The sequence below is a fragment of the Chiloscyllium punctatum genome, chromosome 7 (genome assembly GCF_047496795.1).
Source record: "Chiloscyllium punctatum isolate Juve2018m chromosome 7, sChiPun1.3, whole genome shotgun sequence".
Classification (NCBI taxonomy): Eukaryota; Metazoa; Chordata; class Chondrichthyes; order Orectolobiformes; family Hemiscylliidae; genus Chiloscyllium; species Chiloscyllium punctatum.
The window spans coordinates 131,011,476-131,031,340 of NC_092745.1; the positions used below are offsets into that span (position 1 = coordinate 131,011,476).

The 19,865-nt window shown below is 41.7% G+C and overlaps 1 protein-coding gene across 3 annotated transcripts in view; it reads right to left on the reverse strand.

The window, feature by feature from the left end:
• syde2 (synapse defective 1, Rho GTPase, homolog 2 (C. elegans)) overlaps positions 1-19,865 on the reverse strand; it is a 233,776-nt gene that overhangs the window by 125,026 nt on the left and 88,885 nt on the right. For all 3 annotated transcript variants that reach the window (XR_011961195.1, XM_072574847.1, XM_072574846.1), the window contains exon 4: positions 5,687-5,813. Coding sequence is in view for 2 of the 3 variants with exons in the window: in XM_072574847.1 (XP_072430948.1) it covers positions 5,687-5,813 (127 nt within the window). In the remaining variant the exon portion in view is untranslated. The remainder of the gene's footprint in view (positions 1-5,686; positions 5,814-19,865) is intronic.

The window sequence follows — 19,865 nt, forward strand, 5'->3', positions numbered from 1 at the left end:
GATCTGTTTCCACGCTGTACCATCTCTATGAATCTACAACTGTCACAACGCCTTAAAAAGTACTTAAGTGACTGTTGTGCTTTGCATCCCAAATATGGTTACACACTTTGTTCATTCTTCATTAAGTTTATTTTGGCAAATTATTCAACATTCCAATTCCACTACAATTTCACTCCTCGATGTGGAAAATTACCAACACATCACGTAAATGAAACAAATTATTCTGAAAAATTTGGAAAACTTCTTGCAAATTTCAATTTTGCTATTTGAAAATTTATACTTTAAACAGACCTTACAGCTGAGGTGGAAGTATAACAGACTGTTATTGAGACATGCATGGAAACTTAAGTTATGCTTTTTAAAGTGAAAATCGCAGCCACAACATTACTCATCTTCTATAGTTGAACAATGCAGAAATGATTAGCTTCCTCATTTATTAATTTATTCTTTACTCATGATCAATCACATAAGGTTAATCACACAAAACATTATTCAAGATCTTTCGCTTTGTGATCAAAGCTTCTTCCTTGCATAATGGCCCTGTATGATTAGCGTACAAGTATTTATGGAAGGAAATCTAAAGGGATCAAAAAATAAAAAATACAGATACAATCTGCTGCATGAGAAAATAAATTTCTTGGGGGATTTCAGTCAGCCATTTACTTTCCAAAACAGCTCTTCCACAATGAAATCCAACAAATAAGTCAATGACTCTTTTTCAGAGGTCTCAGGTGACACTTGAAACTCATTTATTGTGATTGCTCATAAAGTGAAGCACAGCATGGACACATCTCTGAACCAAGATACCTTTCTTAAGTTTTGTCCAAGATTTAAATGCCGCAGAGAAAGGTGTGGAGAGAATTTTGTGACATTCCTACTTCTCCCTACACAGTAACAGAATAATGAAAGCACTCTTCAAGCATACATAAAAAGTCTGCCCACCGAGACTGCAAAGATATTGCTGCCATCAGCATCAGCTCTCTTTGAAGTAGGTTTTGCCACTAATCTTGGCTGAAAGGAAACAACATTTGATCCCTCCCCCAGGAAACATGCCCATCAGAAAGAAGAGGCCAGCTTTTCAATTGTCACTGGAGTTGGGAGCAGTTGCAGGTGTGAATTTAAATTAGAGTTCCAGAAGGTGACATTATTTCTGTCATTTTCAAAAGGAAGGGGAGGGTGTTCCAAATATCTACACACATAACTCCTTGAGAAGCTTGTAACAACAGGCTGAGGGCAAGAAAAAAAAATGTTGAAAATGCCAAAATTGAACAGTTTACTGTACAGCTGCCAGATTCATGGCAGGCAGAAGTTAAATTTGTTTTTAAATCTAAGGAACTTTCAGGAGCTGGATTTCTTGGGTGGTATCATGCTGGTTACTCTCCAGTTTGTCACTTCTCACAGGAGTGTTAAAATGAATATGTAACACCAAACTACAGAAAGGTGAAAGGTCTAGTGGTACATTTTAAGAAAGGAAGTGGGGGGTAGACAGCCATGACAGAATAGAGAGTGTGGCGCTGGAAAGCATAGCAGGTCAGGCAGCATCCGAACAGCAGGACAATCAACGTTTCAGGCACCCTTCATCAGGAATATGCATTCCTGATTAAGGGCTCTTGCCCGAAATGCTGATTCTCCTGCTCCTTGGATGCTGCCTGACCTGCTGTGCTTTTCCAGCACTACACTCTCTATTCTAATCTCTAGCATCTGCAGTCCTCACTTTAGCCATGATTCAAGTTGAGGGAATTTGGGCAGTTCAAAGAGGACCTGACAGAAGCCAGATGCAAGTATAGTCTCTCCCATAAAAGGAGGAGTTAAGAAAATACATTATTTCAGTGAAACAGTGTGGTCCATGAAACTTCCAGACTACAAGTGCTTGATAAGAACTCTGCAGATTATTAAAAGACCGAGAAAGTCTAAGCTCTTAGTTATATGTAATTTGAGGAATAGGTTTCACATCTCTTAAGACAGAAACTGAGAAATAGTTGAGTCAAACCTATAGGTTCAACTGGGAAAGTAAAGTACAGTTAATCAAAAACCCGAAGGCAATTAAAAAAATGACGTTGGAGAGTAAATTGGATTTTCTTTTGCTGTGTTTTTATATCCTTAAATCTGTTATCTGCAGATAAGTCGGTTTGGTTTATTTTATTTTTATTTTTCTATCATAAACTTGTTTCACTGTTAAAATCAAATCTGCAGCCTTGCTTGCTTCTGTTTCAGTGACTGACCATCATGATTTAATTCTGGGATCCAACATTACATCAGCTGAGATCATGACTATGGAACTATGCAGCTGAAGCACAGACACCTATGGGGCAGCCATTAAAACCAGGTTGCTCCAAAGAATCAAAATTAGAGCCATGATGTGGAGGTCTCCATGTTGGACAAGGTCAAAAATCACATGATACCAGGTTATAGTCCAATGAGTTTATTTAAAAACACTAGTTTTCAGAACTCACTAGCATGTGATGAAGGAGCAATGCTTCGAAAGCTAATGTTTTCAAATAAACCTGTTGGACTATAACCTGGTGTTGTGTGATTTTTGACTTCAAAACTATAGTTCAGATGTTTGAGAGTTGTTAGTATAGGGCAATATTACCAAGTTAGGAAAGGGCTGGTGTAGGGAAGGATTTGAAAACAAATTCATGTTTTAAACCAAGACACTGGGAGCTAAATATAGGTCAGTGAGCAAGAGTGTAGTGGTGAATGGATCTGATGCATGGAGGTGGGTAGATAAATTTTGTGTTACCTCAAATTTCGAGAGCAGAATTTGAGAGCAGGAGGGGTCGAAATAGTCAAATCAAGAGGTATCAAAGACATGGATGAAAGTTACGGCAGCAGCAGATGAGCTAAGGAGTGGAGTCACCGGTGCAGTGTAGCAAAGACTGCCTGCAATAAAAACTTTTGTTTGCCTTTTTAATTACTCCCGAAACCTGAATGCTCACTTTGTGCAATTCATGAACCCAGATTCCTCTGCAATTTCTCACCACTTACATAACAGTCTAATTTCCTATCCTTCCAATCCATACTGGACAGCCTCACATTTTCCCCACATTCCCCAACGTTCAATATCATTCATAACTCTTCAGATACTGAAGTAGACCACTCCAGCAAGCAGCAAGATTTGGAAAACATTCCAGCTTTGACTGGGAGGTGGCAAATAAATAACATTCACACCAGAAAAATGTCAGGCAATGGCGATCTTCACAAAAGAAAGTAACCATCGCCCCCATGACATTCACTGCCATGCCATCATAGAATCCCTCACCAGCAACATGCTGGGGATATTTTGTTGACCAGAAATGTACATAGACAGCCATATAAATAATAGGTTCTCTAAGCTGTGTCTGAGGACAGTGTGGCAAATAATTCACCTTCCAATTCCTTGATGTCCATCATTTCGAAGGTCTACACTAGCAATGGACTGAAAATGGCATGAGGTCACAGTGAAACACCTCGAAGAAGCATACCTAGGTGCTAGGAAATACCATACCTTCATAGAAAGCTGGTTTGCTCTGGTGTATGTTATTTCCAGCAGGTGAGGACTGCTGGAGGTAATTAAAATAAGTTGAACAAGCTCCTATCTCTAAGAGAAAGGCAAGTGGACAAGTCATTGTGGGATCTTAATATTGCCAAAAACTGGTTTGGTCATCTTAGTTGGTGGAAAGATATTTAATGTATCTTTTATTTAAATTAGCCTATGCCTTTTTCTTTGCAACTTTGTATCAATTTGCATGTTAACTAACCTTTCGTAGACCTTCAAGAGTATATGCGCCTCCTGCCTTAGAACAAAGCATCATACAGTACGGAAGATTTCTGTGGGTCTGTGACAAAAGCTTTACATCCCTAGTGTTTTATTTTACCACTGAATGACATTAAGTAATTTGCTAAAGGCAACACAAAAATACAAGCCTTGTTGTGTTGAAGAAAACTTTTGTCACTTTTATCTCTTTTCGGGAATTTCCAAAATTGCTGTTAAAGAGAAACGAACTTTTAAAAATGCATTGCAGCAGACATTACGTGAAAGCTCCAAACATATCAACCCTTGAATAGTAACAATGTTTAGTGTCAAGGGCAGCTAGAACTCTAACCTAGATAGATTTCTCTTAAACTGACAGAAGAACTGCTGAACTGAAGTCTTAAGTGATAGCTGTACCCAGCACCTCACCTCCCAAAGAAGGGGAAGTTCTTTGTTGACAGTTGTGAAGTAACTGCATGGCTAAGTGCATTTCTAACTGAACTTAAAACAAAACTTCCTGAATACAAAGAGGGTTCTGCCCCCAGGCTCTTTTCTAACTGTATGACTCAAAATGGAGAGGATAGTCACGTGAGAACACTAATACACAGCTGCACAGAAATAGGAGGCTCATGAGGACTTAAAGTTACTCCAAAAATGGTATAAATCAATAGGCGGCCCTCCTCATTTCATCTTCTGCTGCAGTAATCTTACTACTGGCACAGCAAAGGTAACTAATAAAAAAGTTACTGCTCAAAAACAACAGATTTAAGGACACCATGAGAGGTTTATTACTAATAAAATGCTGCAGGCAGCTCCATCATTACCAGGAAACCATCATACTTTAAATTAAGACTTCTACAGTTTGAAGGCACCAATAGTTGGGATGGGTTGCAGAACCAAGAACAATCCAGGCAGAACAGCCAATGTTTTCTTTTAGTGAGAGAAGCTAATATGATCATAGCCACGTTGAGATGGTTAGAAATCAGAACACTGGTTACTGAATATAAAGCTTATAAAATTGCAAGAGAGATCATGAATAAAATTTGTTTTTATTTTGAATTATAAACCTCTGCTGCTGACCATGAAATACAGTTCACCTTGAAAGTGATCATACCAAAATGTTTCTTTGCAGTTCAATGATTAACATACATGATTGGACATTTGATTGTTAAAATAAAAGAAATAATGGCATTGACAAAGTTTATTTGCAAGGAATGTTTATTAAACTGCATAATAATAGGATTACAGATCTGTGTTTTCAGATGTGATTGTGCCTGGTCAAAGTGCTAAACTTTATAACTAGTGAAATACGGTGATTACCAACCTTGCAGTGATGATGGGATCACCAATTACTTGTTATAAAGGTCTGAGTTCATTGGGCTGTCACTGGGAATCGAGTGGTAATTGATGAGTGATGAGCTAACACTCAAGTATTGTGGAAATCACAAAAGCTAACTAGTTTAATTTGAAGTTTTCAGAGAGCATTAGTATCAGCTCAAGAAAGCCCAATGTTAATATTCTTTTCACACATAGTTGAAATAGCACAAAGATTTTTGTTCTTTGTAAGTCTTATTTGTGCTATTATGTACTGCTTTCTTTAGTATTGTTGCATTGAGGAGATTTTGATATAAACAGCCATCTACAATACTTGGACTGTAGACTTTTCTATTCACAACGTATATTGTCATTGGAATGCTAAAGAAAAGTCAAGAAACTGTTCTGACATGATATATATAATTCAGATGTTTAACAATCAACAGAATTTATCAACTGTATTGTGTTAAATACAATTAATTCTATATTACAGAAATGTAATCATAATAACATTAAGCTTATGGTAACAAACCATGGACTGGGCATTTCAGAAGCCCCTTATTTTAGCAACAAACCACTAGAAAGCGTACACTAGTATTATTCAAACACATAAAAGCAGTGAATCTGCACTACATTTACCTGTAATGACATTGATATCTGGATACAGATTTTCAGATAAGCCAACAGCCTTACTATCACGTTCAAAAGCTTCACGAAGTTCTTTCTTAACCGCTGCAGAACCACAAAGACGGTAAAGACCCACAACCTAGAAAGAGTCAAAGAATAGTAAACCACAGCTGCTTTAGATTTTAAAGTAGTACACGTGACATTATAAATACTTCTGTCAGAACAGTAAAGCAATCTCAGGTTTTCAAAAATTACGTTCGTCAAGCTCCAATCATTGTTATTTTGAGCTTTTTGAAGAATGCTGGCAAGAATAGGAAGTTAAGCAGAGTAAGTTCAGAAAATGGAGAGTTATTAATAAAATTGTGGAAAGATTATAAAATTATGGTCAATATTCATTTCCATTCACCTATAAATACCACACATTTCCACTGTAATAAATATTTTCATTAATTGTAACTGCAACTCCATGTTTTCCAATTGAAGTGCAGCATAATAACACAGGAGTAGGACATTCCAGCCCCTCAAATCAGCACCCACATTCGAGGTGATGGCTAATGATCAAGGTTAATATCATTTTCCCACCCTAGTTTGTACATCTTAATGGCATAAGTATCTGGAAATCTATCAGTTTCTATCTTGAATATATTGTATGACTGAGCTTCTACAGCTCTCTGGAGTAGAGAATACAAAAGATTCGCCATCCTCCAAGTAAAGAAATTATTCCTCATCTCAGTCCAAAATGGCTTGCCCCTTATACAGAGACTGTGGCACCTGTAGTTCCAAAAGGGTTATCCTTTTTGCGGACACCTTTTAAGAATTTTCCAACCTTCCATGAGGAAACCTCTCTAAATTCTACAGGAATCACAAAAAAAAGGGTAGAATAAGAAGCAATATTTCCAGAAAGTAGTTTCCAGAAATTATAAAGGCATCTTAAAGTACTCCCAATTTCCTTTCATCCTGTGTGTTCTCATTTACAGTGAAATAGTAAAAATGTTACACTAATATAAGAAGACAATTTTTCCAAGCCAAGTAAATAGTTGTTTCACCCAACTTTAACTTAATTTACATGAATCACTTTGGCATTGTTTTCTTCAATAATAGCTTAAAATACTTGGATGGAGTGTTGCTTAACACTGATATGGATGTCAACCCAACTGCTAAGCTACAACGGGCAGAATGACAGTCGAATTTTCCTGTGAAATGTGGCCTCTGCTTGTGCCCTTGTTTCTGCAATCAAAATTACTATTCATGCTTTTCATCTAGGTCACACAAAAGGAATTCACAACCACATAACCTCGAAGCTCCATCGATTCTGCACCTGGAAATAAGTCGGCCATGCCTTTATCAGACTCTCTCCATATCCCCTCCCGGGAGGATCAAGCAATAAATTAACAGTTTGTTAAGATGGAATTTGGCAAATTCCTCCAAGAAATTCAAGAATGAAGCAAGGGAGCAAGCATATAAATTTAGAGGTCATTGATTCTTTTACTCTCCACAGATGCCGTCACTTTCTCAGGTAATGTGTGTTTGTCATGGGTTTCTTTTCCTTTCTCCTCAAAGTATAAAAATTAGACATTTCCCTTTCATAAAACACTGACTCTGCCTGATCCAAGAGTATCCTACAAACTGCTTAATGCTTACTGTCATCATTTTTGGAGGGTATCTTCTAAGATTAATCTGATTACATTCATTCACATCTGTACTGCCCATTTCAAAGGTAACTGTCTTTTACACTGGAAAGAATTTGTCTTTGATGTTTTGAATGCAGTTCCAAATTTTAAATTTTAGTTCAGTGTGGGGAAAGTGGTATTAAAATTGCAAAGCTTAAAAGCTGGTAGGCATTTTTGGACTGAGTTAGACTTTGACAATGGTTTGACAGAGCAACAATAGCGTATGCATGCATGCTCATTAAGTGTCCAGTAACTATATATCCAGCTTTGTAAAAGCTACATGGAAAATGCCACTGAGAAATTCAAAATTGACTTGGGTGATTTCAATGCTTAGACTAAGCACTTTGGTTGCCTATCAACAGGGAGAACATTCTCAATATATTAGGAATTACTTTCAAATATTATAACTACGTGCTTAATGACTTCTAATAGCAGCATGTTAGTCCTTGTTCTTTTGAATTGTTGAATGGCAATGATGCTGGCAGCAAGAAGAGAACAGAAGGGATGGAGCAATGCATAAACTCACACTGCACATAATGTTGACAGCACTATCAAAAAATAGAACATAGAACATAACAGTGCACTTCAGGCCCTTCGGCCCTCGATGTTGTGCCGCCCTGTCATACTAATCTGAAGCCCATCCCACCTACACTATTCCATGTACATCCACATGCCTGTCCAATGACGACTTAAATGTACTTAAACTTGGCGAATCTATTACCGTTACAGGCAAAGCATTCCATACACTTACTACTCTCTGACTAAAGAAACTACATCCGACATCTCCCCTCACTTTAAAGTTGTGTCCCCTCGTGTTTGCCGTCCCCATACTTGGGGAAAAAGGCTCTCCCTGTCCACCCTATCTAACCCTCTGATTATCTTGTATGTCTCTATTAAGTCACCTCTCAACCTTCTTCTCTCTAATGAGAACAGCCTCAAGGCCCTCAGCCTTTCCTTGTAAGACAATCCTTCCATACCAGGCAACATCCTAGTAAATCTCCTCTGCACCCTTTCCAAAGCTTCCACATCCTTCTTATAATGTGGTGACCAGAACTGTACACAATACTCCAAGTGTAGCCGTACCAGAGCTTTGTACAGCTGCAGCATAACCTCCTGGTTCCGGAACTCAATCCCTCTATTAATAAAAGTTAAAACACTGTATGCCTTCTTAACAACCCTGTCAATCTGGGTGGCAACTTTCGGGGATCTGTGTACGTGGACACCGAGATCTCTCTGCTCATCTGCACTCCCAAGAATCTTACCATTAGCCCAGTACATTGCATTCCGAATACTCCGTCCAAAGTGTACCACCTCACACTTGTCCACATTAAATGCCATTTGCCACGTCTCAGCCCAGCTCTGCATCCTATCTCTGTCTCTCTGCAACATACTACATCCTTCGTCACTATCCACAACTCCACTGACCTTAGTTTCGTCCACAAATTTACTAACCAACCTTCTAAGCCCTCTTCCAGGTCAGTTATAAAAATGATGAACAGCAGTGGACCCAACACCGACCCTTACGGTACGCCACTAGTAACTGGATACCAAGATGAACATGTTCCATCAACCACCACATACTGTTTTCTTTCAGCAAGCTAATTAACTGATCCAAAGAAATGGCAGAAGAATTGAATTGGTACTTCAGATCTGTGTTCACTGGGGAAGACACAAGCAATCTCCCTGAGGTAACAGTGGCTGAAGGACCTGAACTTAAGGGAATTTATATTCGCCAGGAATTGGTGTTGGAGAGACTGTTGGGTCTAAAGGTTGATAAATCCCCGGGGCCTGATGGTCTACATCCCAGGGTACTGAAGGAGGTGGCTCGAGAAACCGTGGATGCGTTGGTGATTATTTTCCAGAGTTCGATAGATTCGGGATCAGTTCCTGCGGATTGGAGGGTGGCTAATGTTATACCACTTTTTAAGAAAGGTGGGAGAGAGAAAACAGGAAATTATAGACCAGTTAGTCTGACCTCAGTGATGGGAAAGATGCTGGAGTCTATTATAAAGGATGAAATTACAACACATCTGGATAGTAGTAACAGGATTGGTCAGAGTCAGCATGAATTTATGAAGGGGAAATCATGCTTGACTAATCTTCTGGAATTTTTTGAGGATGTAACTCTGAAGATGGACGAGGGAGATCCAGTAGATATAGTGTACCTGGACTTTCAGAAAGCTTTTGATAAAGTCCCACATAGGAGTTAGTGAGCAACATTAGGGTGCATGGTATTGGGGGCAAAGTACTAACTTGGATTGAAAATTGGTTGGCTGACAGGAAACAAAGAGCAGTGATAAACGGCTCCATTTCAGAATGGCAGGCAGTGACCAGTGGGGTACTGCAGGGATCAGTACTGGGACCCCGGCTTTTTGCAATATATGTTAATGATATCGAAGATGGTATTAGCAATAACATTAGCAAATTTGCTGATGATACTAAGCTGGGTGGCAGGGTGAAATGTGATGAGGATGTTAGGAGATTACAGGGTGACCTGGACAAGTTAGGTGAGTGGTCAGATGCATGGCAGATGTAGTTTAATGTGGATAAATGTATGGCTATCCACTTTGGTGGCAAGAACAGGAAGGCAGATTACTACCTAAATGGAATCAATTTAGGTAAAGGGGCAGTACAGAGAGATCTGGGTGTTCTTGTACACCAGTCAATGAAGGCAAGCATGCAGGTACAGCAGGTAGTGAAGAAGGCTAATAGCAAGCTGGCCTTCATAACAAGACGGATTGAGTATAGAAGCAAAGAGGTTCTTCTGCAGCTGTACAGGGCCCTGGTGAGACCACACCTGGAGTACTGTGTGCAGTTCTGGTCTCCAAATTTGAGGAAAGACATTCTGGCTATTGAGAGAGTGCAGCGTAGGTTCACGAGGTCAATTCCTGGAATGGCGGGATTACCTTACACTGAAAGACTGGAGCGACTGGGCTTGTATATCCCTGAGTTTAGAAGACTGAGAGGGGATCTGATTGAGACATGTAAGATTATTAAAGGATTGGACACTCTGGAGGCAGGAAACATGTTTCCGCTGATGGGTGAGTGCCGAACCAGAGGACGTAGCTTAAAAATATGGGGTAGACCATTTAGGACAGAGATGAGGAGAAACCTCTTCACCCGAGAGTGGTGGCTGTGTGGAATGCTTTGCCCCAGAGGGCAGTGGAGGCCCAGTCTCTGGATTCATTTAAGAAAGAGTTGGATAGAATTCTCAAGGATAGTGGAATCAAGGGTTATGGAGATAAGGCAGGAACAGGATACTGATTAAGGATGATCAGGCATGATCATATTGAATGGTGGCGCAGGCTCGAAGGGCAGAATGGCCTACTCCTGCACCTATTGTCTATTGTCTATTGTCAAACTGCTATGTCTCCCACAATCCAATTCCTCCGCATTTTGTATAATAGCCTACTGTGTGGAACCTTATCGAACGTCTTGCTGAAATTCATGTGCACCACATCAACCGGTTTACTCTCATTAACCTGTTTGGTCACTTTGTCAAAAACTCAATAAGATTCGTTAGGCACTATCTACCCTTCACAAAACTGTGCTGACTGTCCCTGATCAGATTATTCTTTTCTAGATGGTTATAAATCCTCTCTCTTATAACCTTTTCCAACACTTTACCAACAACTGAAGTGAGACTCGCTGGTCTGTAATTACCAGGGTTGCCTCTACTACCCTTTTTGAACAAGGAAACCACATTTGCTCTCCTCCAGTCCTCAGGCACTATTCCTGTAGACAATGATGATTTGAAGATCAATGCCAAAGGCTCGGCAATCTCTTCCCTTGCTTCCCAGAGGATCCTAGGATAGATCCCATCTGACCCAGGGGACTTGTCTATTTTCACACTCTGCAGTATTTCTAATACCTCTTCCTTGTGAACCTCAATCTCTTCTAGTCTAGATGCAAGCATCTCTGTGTCTTCCTCGCCAACATTTTCATTTTCTATAGTGAACAGTGTCAAAAAAATAGCATTTAATTTTTCTTGAACATTGCATAACTGTGGCTCTTGTGAACCAAGGTGGAGGCCGTCTGCCTCTGCTGGAAATAAATTCATTTCTAATTCGGGAAACCACCATAAAGCACTGCCTTACTTCTAGTGTGGCAGGATGCAACAGACATTAATATCGCAAACAAGACTCCCGGATGGTATGTTGCCTCCTGGGTGCCAGGCTCAGGGATTTCTTGGATCAAGTCTACAGGATTCTTAAGGGGGGGGTGGAGCCAGAAGTCACGGTACACAATGGTACCAATGACAAGCTAGGAAAAGGGAGGAGGACCTGAAAAGTTTTTTAAAATTCATTTCCGGACTTAGGTGTGGCTGGCTGGCCAGCATTGATAGCCTATCCTTGCCCTTGTTGAATTGCTGCGGTCCACTTCCTCGGGTTTTAATTTCTTTGTTGTGACTTTCTAGCGATTGGTACAACTGTGTGGCCATTTCAGAGGGCAGTGGAGAGTCAACCACATTGCTGTGGTTCTAGAGTCACGTGTAGACCAGGCCAAATAAGGATGGCAGATTACCTTCCCTAAAGGATATTAGTGAACCAGGTGGGTTTTTCTGACAATTGACAATAGATCCGTAGTCATCAGTTGACTCTTAATTCCAGATTTTTTTTATTGAAATCAAATTTTACCATCTGCCATGGTGTGATTCGAACCCAGGTCCCCAGAACATCATCCTGGGTTTCTGGATTAATTGTCAAGCAATAATACCGCTAGGCCATCACCTCTCCTAAAGAATATAGGGAATTAGGTTGGAAGCTAAAAGGCAAGATTGCTACCAGTGCCACAGACTAGTGAGGCAAGGAATAGAGAGTGAGTGCAGATGAACACATGGCTGCAGCGCAGGTGCAGGAGGGAGGACTTCAGATATGTGGATCGGTGGGATACCTACTGGAGACGGTGGGACCTGTACCTCAACTGGAGAGGCACCAATATCCTAGGCAGGTTTACTAGAGCTCTTTGGGAAAGGTTTAAACTAAATTGGCAGGGGAGTGGGAACCGGAGCTATGGATCAGATGATGGAGTAAGTAGTGAACAGCCAGATACAGCCTGCATACAATCCAAGAGAAAGGAAAGACCATTGATAAGGCAAAGGTGCAGTCAATGTGATGGGTTGAAGTGTGTCTATTTTAACGCAAGTAGTATCAGGAATAAGGGTGACGAACTTAGAGCGTGGAGCAGTACTTGAAGCTACGATATTGTGGGCATTACGGAGACTTGGATATCACAGGAGCAGGAATGGTTGTTGAATATCCCAGGGTTTAGACATTTCAAAAGGAATGGGGGGCGGGGGTTTAAAGAGATGGGGGAGTGGCATTGTTAATCACGGATAGTATTACAACTGCAGAAAGGGAGGTCAAGGAGGGTCTGTCTGCAGAATCAGTATGGGTGGAAGTCAGGAACAGGAAAGGAGCAGTCACTTTATTGAGAGTTTTATATAGACTTGCCAAAGCAAGAGAGATGCAGAGGAGCAGATTCGGAGGCAGGTTTTGGAAATGTGTAGAACTAACAGAGTTGTTGCCATGGGTTTCTTTAACTTCCCAAACATTGATTGAAACCTCCATGGTTCAAATAGTTTGAATGAAGCAGTTTCTGTCAGCTGTGTCCAGGAAAGGTTCCTGACTCAATAATGTAGATAGGCTGACAAGAGGGGAGGCCACATTGGATTTGGTGCTTGGCAACGAACCATGCCATGTGTCAGATCTCTCGGTGGGAGAGCATTTTAGTAATCACAACTCTATGACCTTCACTATACTCAAGGAGAGGGATAGGAGCAGAGGATATGGGCAAGTATGTAATTGGGGAAGGGGGAATTGCAATGCTATTAGGCAGGAACTGGGGTGCCGAAATTGGGAACAGATGTTCTCAGGAAAATGCATGACAGAAATATGGACGTTGTTTAGGAAGCAATTACTGTCAGTACTGGTCAGGTTTGTCCCACTGAGGCAAGGAAGGGATGGTAGGCTGAAGGAACATCTAGGCAAGATGAAGGAGGAAGCTTACTTAAGGTTGAGAAGGAAAGGATCAGACAAGGCTTTACAGGGTTAGAAGGTGGTCAGGAAGGAACTAAAGAATGAACTTAGGAGAACTAAACGGGGACATGAAAAAGCTTTAGCCAGTAGGATTACGGAAAACTGAACACTGCCAGTAGCAGTAGTGGACTCTCCCTCTTTATGGGTATTTAAGCGGGCATTGGATAGGTATATGCAGGATAGTGGCTTAGTGTAGGTTAGGGGTGCTTTGATCGGCGCAACATCGAGGGCCGAAGGGCCTGTACTGCGCTGTAATGTTCTATGTTCTATGTTCTATGTTCTAAAACCCTAAGGTGTGAGGAACAAGAGGATGGCCAGAGTGAGGGTAGGGCTGATGAGGAATACTGGAGGGAACTTGTGCCTAGAGTCGGTAGTAGTAAGGGAGGTCCTTAATGAATATTTAGCTTTGGTATTTACTGCTGAGAGGAACCTTGATGTTTGTGAGGACAACGTGAAAGATGATATGATGATAAGATGACAACAGTAGATAATAAGAAGGAAGACATGTTGAAAATTGTGAAAAACATAAGGATAGGCATAAACAAAGGCATAAAGACAAATCCCCTGGGCCAGACAGTATATACCCTAGGTTACAACAGGATGTGAGGGAAGAGATTGTTGCACCTTTGGTAATGAGCTTTGGATCCTCACTGTCCACTGGAGTAGTGCCAGATGATTGGAGGGTGGCAAATGTTATTCCCTTGTTCAAGAAAGGAAATAGGGATAATCCTGGGAATTACAAACCAGTCAGTCTTACATCTATGGTGGGAAAATAATTGGAGAGGATTCTGAGAGACAGGATTTACGACTACTTGGAAAAAAGTAATAGTTTCATTAGAGATAGTCAGCATGGCTTTGTGAAAGGCAGGTCATGCCTCACAGGCCTTACTAAATTATTTGAGGATGTGACAAAACACATTGATGAAGGTAGAGCAGTGGATGTAGTATACTGGGATTTTAGCAAGGTGTTTGAAAAGGTTCCCCATGGTAGGTTCATTCAGAAAGTAGTTGAGAGTGTGGTGCTGGAAAAGCACAGCCAGTCAGGCAGCATCCGAGGAGCAGAAGAGTTGACATTTCGAGTATAAGGTCTTCATCAGGAAGCGCTTCATCATTCCTGATGAACAGCTTACGCTCGAAACGTTGATTCTCCTGCTCCTCAGCTGCTGCCTGACTGGCTGTGCTTCTCCAGCACCAGACTCACGTCTCTGATCTCCAGCATCTGCAGTCCTCACTTTTTCCCTCATTCAGAAAGTAAGAAGGCATGGGATACAGGAAAATCTAGCTGTCTGGACCAGGATTGGCTGACCCATAGAAGACCGAGGGTGGTAGTAAATGGAAAGTGTTCAGTCTAAAGCTTGGTGACCAGTGGTGTTCCACAGGGAACAGTTCTGGGATCTCTGCTCGTTGTGATTTTTACAAATGACTTGGATGAGGAAGTAGAAGCGTGAGTTAGTAAGTTTGTCAATGATACGAAGTTTGATGGAGTTATGGATAGTGTGGAGGGCTGTTGCAGGTTGCAACAGGACATTGACAGGATGCAGAACTGAGCTGATAAGTGGCAGATTGAGCTCAATCTGGAAAAGTGTGAAGTGATTCATTTTGGAAGGTCGACTTTGAATGCAGAATACAGGGTTAAAGGCAGGATTCTTGGCAGTGTGGAGGAACAGAGGGATCTTGGAGTCCATGCCCACAGATCCCTCAAAGTTTCCGCCTAAGTTCTTAGGATTGTTAAAAAGGCTTATAATTTGTTGGCTCTCATTAGCAGTGGGATTGAATTTAAGAGCTGCAAGGTTCTACTGCAGATGATAACTGGCAGGTGGAGTCCAACCTGGAAAAGTGTGAAGTGATTCATTTTGGAAGGTTGAACTTGAATGCAGAGGAACCTCTATTATCCGAATGCCTCGGGCAGGGAGTATTTTGTTTGGATAATCGAACATACGGATAATTGAATGTCGGATAAGACAGCTTAGCCAAGCAGCAGGACCCTGCGATTTGTCTGGATAATCTGAAATTCTGATAATCAAATGCCAGATAATCAAGGTTTCTCTGTACAGGGTTAAAGGCAGGATTTTTGGCAGTATGGAGCAACAGAAGAATCTTGCACTCCATGTCCACAGATCCCTCAACGTTGCCACCAAATTTGATAAGGTTGTGAAGAAGGCATATGGTGTGTTGGTTTTCATTAGCAGGGGGATTGAGTTTAAGAGCTGCGAGGCTATGCTACAGCTCTATAGAGCCCTGGTGAGATCACACTTGGAATAGTGTGTTCAGTTCTGGTCGCCTCATTATAGGAAGGATATGAAAGCTTTAGAGAGGGTGCAGAGGAGATTTACCAGGATGCTGCCTGGACTGGAGAGCATGCCTGATGAAGAAAGGTTGAGGGAGCTAGGGCTTTTCTCATTGGAGTGAAGAAGGATGAGAGGTGACTTGATAGAGAAGTACAAGATGATGAGGCATAGACTGAATGGATAGCCAGAGACATTTTCCCAGACCAGAAATGGCTATCACAAGGGGGCATAATCTTTAGGTGATTGGAGGAAGGTTTAGGGGAGATGACAGAACTAGGTTCTTTCCACAGAGAGTCGTGGATGCATGGAATACATGGTCAGCAGTGGTGGTAGAATCAGAGACATTAGGAGCATTTAAGCGACTCTTGGATAGGCACATGGAAGATTGTACAATGAAGGGTATGTAGCTTAGCCTGATCTTTGAGGAGGATAGAAAGCCAACACAACATCGAGGACTGAAGGTCCTGTACTGTGCTGTATTGTTCGATGTTCGATTATGGAATCAACTGCAGGTTATAGAAGAGAAAAAAAGCAAAACCATATTTTATCTGGAAAATAAGCTACTGGTAGTAGAATAACATCTCTTAATTGTATGGGCTGGTCTATAAAATGTCTATTTGAACACAGGCAAGAATTCATTTCCACTGGACAGATTGCTTGTTATCTGCACAATAGGCTACATTTAAGTGTAACCAGATTAGGTGATATGACACCAAGTATCAATATCAATTTTCAGATGTCCATGCAAGCAATAAAGGACTGCAGACAAGAGAGGCAAAATACATCATAGAACATAGAAAAGTACGGCACAGAAAGTACGGCCCTTAGGCCCACGATGTTGTGCTGAGGATTAATAATAATCTAAAATAAAATAACCTAACCTACACACCCCTCAATTCACTGCTACCCATGTGCATGTCCAGCAGTCCACCGTGGGCAACGCATTCCATACATTCACAACTGTCTGTGTAAAGAACCTACTTCTGACATCTCCTCTATACCTTCCTCCTAACACCTTAAAACTATGACCCCTCGTGGCAGTCAATCCTGTCCTGGGGAAAAGTCTCTGGCTATTGACTCTATCCATGCCTCTCATTACCTTGTACACCTTGATCAGGTCACCTCTCTTCCTCCTTCTCTCCAGAGAGAAAAGTCCAAGCTTAGTCAACCTCTCTTCGTAAGAAAAGCCTTCGAGTCCAGGCATCATCCTAGTAAACCTTCTTTGCATACTCTCCAAAGCCTCTGCATCTTTCCTATAATAGGGTGACCAGAACTGGACACAATATTCCAAGTGTGGTCTCACCAGGGTTTTGTAGAGCTGCAGCAAAACCTTGCAGCTCTTAAACTCAATCCCCCTGTTAATAAAAGCCAAAATACCATATGCTTTCTGGACAACCCTATCCACTTGGGTGGCAACTTTGAGGTATGTATGAACTTGAACACCAAGATCCCGCTGTTCCTCCACACTGCCAAGAATCCTGTCTTTAATCCTACATTCAGCATTCAAGTTCCACCTTCCAAAATGCATCACTTCGCATTTATCCAGGTTGAACTCCATCTGCCGTTTCTCAGCCCAGCTCTGCATCCTGTCTATTTCACGCTGCAGCCTGCAGTAGCCCTCAATACTATCAATGGCACCTCGAACCTTTGTGTCATCCGCAAATTTACAAACCCAACCCTCAACCAAGCCATTTATAAAAACTACAAAGAGCAGAGGCCCAAGAACAGAGCCCTGTGGGACTCCACTCACCACTGATCTCCCGGCAGAATACTTTCCATCTACAACCACTACCTGCCTTTTGTGATTCAACCAATTCTGAATCCAGATAGCCAAATCTACCTGTATCATAAATCTCCTGACTTTATGAATGAGCCTGTCTTGGGTGCCTTATCAAATGCCTTACTGAAGTTCATATACACCACATCCACGGCTCGACCTTCATTAACTTGTCTCACCGCCTCCTCACAGAACTCAATAAGATTTGTGAGGCATGACCTGCCCCTCACAAAGCCATGCTGACTGCCTTTAATCACATTATGCTTTGCCAAACAGTCATAAATCCTATCCCTCAGAATTTATTCCAAAACTTTGCTGACTACAGACATAAGACTGACTGGTCTATAATTGCCAGAGATTTCCCTATTACCCTTCTTGAAAAGAGGAACAACATTCGCCTCCCTCCAATCCTCTGGTATGACTCCTGTGGAGAGTGAGGAAGCAAGATCTTTGCCAGCGGATTAGCAACCACTTTTCTCGCTTCCCGGAGCAGCCTAGGATAAATCTGGTCTGGCCCTGGGGCCTTATCAATCTTAATATTTGCCAAAATTTCTACACATCAACTTCATCAATCTTGATCTGTTCAAGCCTGTTTCCCAGCTCCTCAAAGTTTTCATTCACAACAAGGTCCCTTTCCTTAGTCTGGATCAGACTGATGCTGGAAAAGCACAGAAGGTCAGCATATGCAACTTTCTCCCCATCCCCACCCTCCTCTCATTTATCTCTCCACGCTTCAGGCACTCTGCCTCTTTCCTGATGAAGGGCTTTTGCCCAAAATGTCAATTTCCCTGCTCCTCGGATGCTGCCTGATCTGCTGTGCTTTTCCAGCACCACTCTAATCCAGAATCTGGTTTCCAGCATCTGCAGTCATTGTTTTTACCCTTTTCCCCTTTCCTTAGTGAAAACCGAAGCAAAAACTCATTTAGGGCCTCCCATATCTGCTCAGACTCCACACACAAGTTACCTACGCTATCCCTGACCAGCCCTACCTTCTCCCTGATCATTCACTTATTCCTCATGTATGAGTAAAATTACTTTGGGTTCTCCCTAATTCTTCCCACCAAGCCTTTTTGGTGCTCCCTCATGACTCTCCTCAGTCCACTTCTGAGCTCCTTTCAAGCGAGCCTGTAATCCTTTAAAGCTGTGCTAGACCCTTGCTTCCTCCACCTTACGTAAGCTGCCATCTTCCTTTTGACAAGAAGCTCCTCTGTTCTCATCATCCAAGGTTTCTTAATCTTACCCCTTCTTGCCTGTCTCAGAGGAACAGATTTGTGCATCACTTGCAACAACTGCTCCTTAAACAGTCTCCACGTGTCTGTTGTGCCCTTTATGTGGAACAATTGCTCCCAATCTGTACTTCCCAATTCCTGTCTGATAGCGTCATAATCTTTTCCCAATTAAATATTTTCCTGTGGTAACTGCTCCTTTCCCTCTCCATGGCTATGGTAAATGTGAGGCAGTTTTGGTCACTGTCACCAAAGTGTTCTCCCACCGCGAGATCTGACACCTGTCCTGGCTCATTGCCTAGCACCAAATTCAAAATGGCCTCTCCCCTCATCGGCCTGTAATACTGAGTAAGGAAACCCTCCCGAACACACCTGACAAAAACAGCTCCATCCAAACCATCTGCACTAAGGAGGTTCCAGTCAATATTGGGAAAGTTGAAGTCACCCATAACAACAACCCTGCTACATCTGCATTTTTCCAAAATCTGCCTGCCTATCAGTTCTTCAATCTCCCTACTGCTATTAGGTGGTCAGTAGAAAACCCCCCCAATGAAGTGGCTGTCCCCTTGCTGTTCCTAACTTCCAGGAGAAAGTGAGGACTGCAGATGCTGGAGATCAGAGCTGAAAATGTGTTGCTGGAAACAAGCAGCAGGTCAGGCAGCATCCAAGGAATCGACGTTTCGGGCATGAGCCCTGAAAAAGGATGCTGCCTGACCTGCTGCGCTTTTCCAGCAACACATTTTCAGTTTCTGTTCCTAACTTCCACCCATACTGACTCAGTAGACAAACCTTCCTCAACAACCTTCATTTCTGTCGCTGCGATCACTCTCTGATTAGCAATGCTACACCCCCTCCTCTTTTTCCACCCTTCCTGTTCTTTTTAAACTAACCATGCAAGGAGACTCTAGGTAAATATTTCCACCAACTGAAGAATCAGTCTACTTTACTAGCAAACCAAGTACATTACTTTTGGGAAAGCACTGGCCTAAATAAATTGCTGGCTTTGTTTTTTTAAATTATTCATTTAAAGGCTGGGACTGTCAGCCAGCATTAATTACCCTCTGGACGATTAGAGATGGATGATAAAGCCAGACCAGGTGAGGATAGCAGTTTCCTGCCATAAAGGGCATTGGTGAACCAGATGGACCTTTCCCAAAAATCAACGTGATCATAGAGTCATAGAGATGTACAG